We start from the raw sequence: 1,993 nt of genomic DNA, 5'->3' as shown, positions 1-1,993 counted from the left end.
GCGCAGGGCACCGTCCACAGCCCCCCCATCCCTCCGGCGGGGGGGGAGGCTCCGAGCCACCCACCCCACGATAGCCACACTGCACTCTGGCCCCACGGCCACCAGCCCAGAGCTCCTCGCTGCCTGCCCCATCTGGGGTGGGCACCCCCGGGCATGCTGCGCCGTCCCGCCTGCGCTTGCACCCCCGCACCCCCCCGGCGTGCACCCACCTCCTGCTTGAGCCGCTTGGCCACGGTGGCTCCGCTTTCGTCGGGATGTGCCCTGTGTGTGTGGGGGGGGGAGATGGGGCTGCGTCAGGCGCGGGGGTGGCAGCGGCAGGCGATGCCCGCCCAGCCCCCTGCCACGCCGCGGGCAGCGCCAGCCACGCGTGGGCGGCCGCCCGGGCAGGGCGGTGCCGCGGGCCGGCGCGGAGCGGGGCTTTGGCGCAGATGGAGCCGGGGGCGGCAAAAGGCGGGGGAGCAGCCGGGGGGAAAAGGCAGCCGGGCCGTGGCACCCGACGGGCAGGGGCTCAGAGGGAAGGGGGCAAGGGGCTTCCTCCGTGGCACCCCCCCCCACCCCGGTGCCCGGTGTCCCCCCATCACCTCTGCCTCCTGCACCCCCGAGGGTGGGCAGAAAACAACACACCAGGGAAAGGGGAATGTGGGGCTGCAGGGTGCAGAAGCACCGGGTTGTGCCGTGGGATGAAGGGGGGTGAGGATGAGGCCCCCCCCGCCCCCCAGGTTGGTGAGGAGGGGGTTTGCCCGGGCAGGGGGCTCACCTGGTGACCTTGAGCGAGGACAGGTACGTGCTCTCCCGGGCGACCTGCCGCGAGAGGGAGAAGAGCTCCACGCGCCGCAGCAGCAGCGAGTTGTCCCGCAGGCAGAACTGGGCGGCCGCCTCGTTGATGATGAGCTGGGGGGCAGAGACCACGCGTGAGCGGGGACGGGACCCACGGCAGCCACAGCCTCTGCCCTGATGCCACCCGGGGCGGGCGCAGACTCCGACACCCCCCAACTCCATGCTGGAGCCCCCACCCCAACCTCCTCACGAGGCCTTCTCCAAACTCCCTCCACCTCCGGAGCCACCCCGGCCCCAACGCATCCCCTGGGGCCTTCGAGCCCGGCCGGCGCCGCGCACCTCGTGCAGGGTGAGCTGCTTGCCCTCGCGGCGCCGGGCCTCGCCGCGGCCGTAGATCGCGCTGTGCCGTCTGATCTCCTCTTCTTTGTGCCGGTCGCCGTCCTCCAACTGGAAGATGTGCCCCACGGCCTTGGCCAACTTCTTGTTGAGCTTCATCAACGCCCGCAGCTCGGCCTCGCCGCCCCGGGGGCAGCTCTGCAGCAGCCTCTCCACGCTCTCCGCCACCGTCCGCGCCAGCTCCGGCTCCAGCGTCTCGGTGCCCGCCGCCTGCTCGCCACCGCTCCCACCCGGGGAGAAGGGAGGACCCCCCGGTTCCTCATCCCCACCGCCCTCCGACTCGGGGGTGCTCCTCCCCGGCCACGGCGGGGCTGCCGACGGTGACAGCTTCTCCCCAGGCTCCGTGGGGCTACGGGCCGGGGGCGTCCCGGCACCGCCGCCCCCTTTGCCAACGGCCTCGCCGGGGCTGGCGTGCCCGTTGCTGAGGGCCTTGCGCCCACCGGCCTCGGAGAGCTTGAAGAGGGGGATGCTGCTGACGGGGACGGCCGAAACGGGCTGGCTGAAGAGCCCCGGGTTGGAGGCCCACTCGCGTAGGGCCTTCTGGAGGCGGCGGACGTGGAGGGGTTTGGTGGCCATGCCCACCAACGCCATGATCTCCAAGAACTCCTCCTCGCCCGCCTCGCAGAGCTGCTGCACGTCGTCCCCCCCTTGTTGGATGAAGGTCTCGTAGTAGCCCAGCAGGTTGGCGCGTTGCAGCACCCGGTAAAGCTGCAGCTCCCCCAGCGTGCGGGGCAGGGCCATGGCGAGCCTGCGGGACAGACCGTGTCACGGACAGACGGACGGACAGGCAGGAGAAGCCCCCCACCCCACACCCCCTCCC

The 1,993-nt window shown here is 72.7% G+C and overlaps 1 protein-coding gene across 1 annotated transcript in view; it reads right to left on the bottom strand.

The window, feature by feature from the left end:
- Positions 1-1,922, bottom strand: part of NAB2 (NGFI-A binding protein 2 (EGR1 binding protein 2)) — a gene marked incomplete at its 3' end in the record, with an annotated part of 3,369 nt that extends 1,447 nt beyond the window's left edge. Inside the window, exons 1-3 of the mRNA XM_014959361.1 lie at positions 1,117-1,922; positions 758-891; positions 210-261 (exon numbers count right to left, since the gene is read on the bottom strand). Of these exons, the coding sequence (XP_014814847.1) occupies positions 210-261; positions 758-891; positions 1,117-1,914 (984 nt within the window). The remainder of the gene's footprint in view (positions 1-209; positions 262-757; positions 892-1,116) is intronic.
- Positions 1,923-1,993: the final 71 nt, after the last annotated feature.

This window comes from Calidris pugnax, unplaced genomic scaffold, assembly GCF_001431845.1.
Source record: "Calidris pugnax isolate Ruff unplaced genomic scaffold, ASM143184v1 scaffold421, whole genome shotgun sequence".
Lineage (NCBI taxonomy): Eukaryota > Metazoa > Chordata > Aves > Charadriiformes > Scolopacidae > Calidris > Calidris pugnax.
This window is presented reverse-complemented; position numbering and strand designations above follow the sequence as displayed.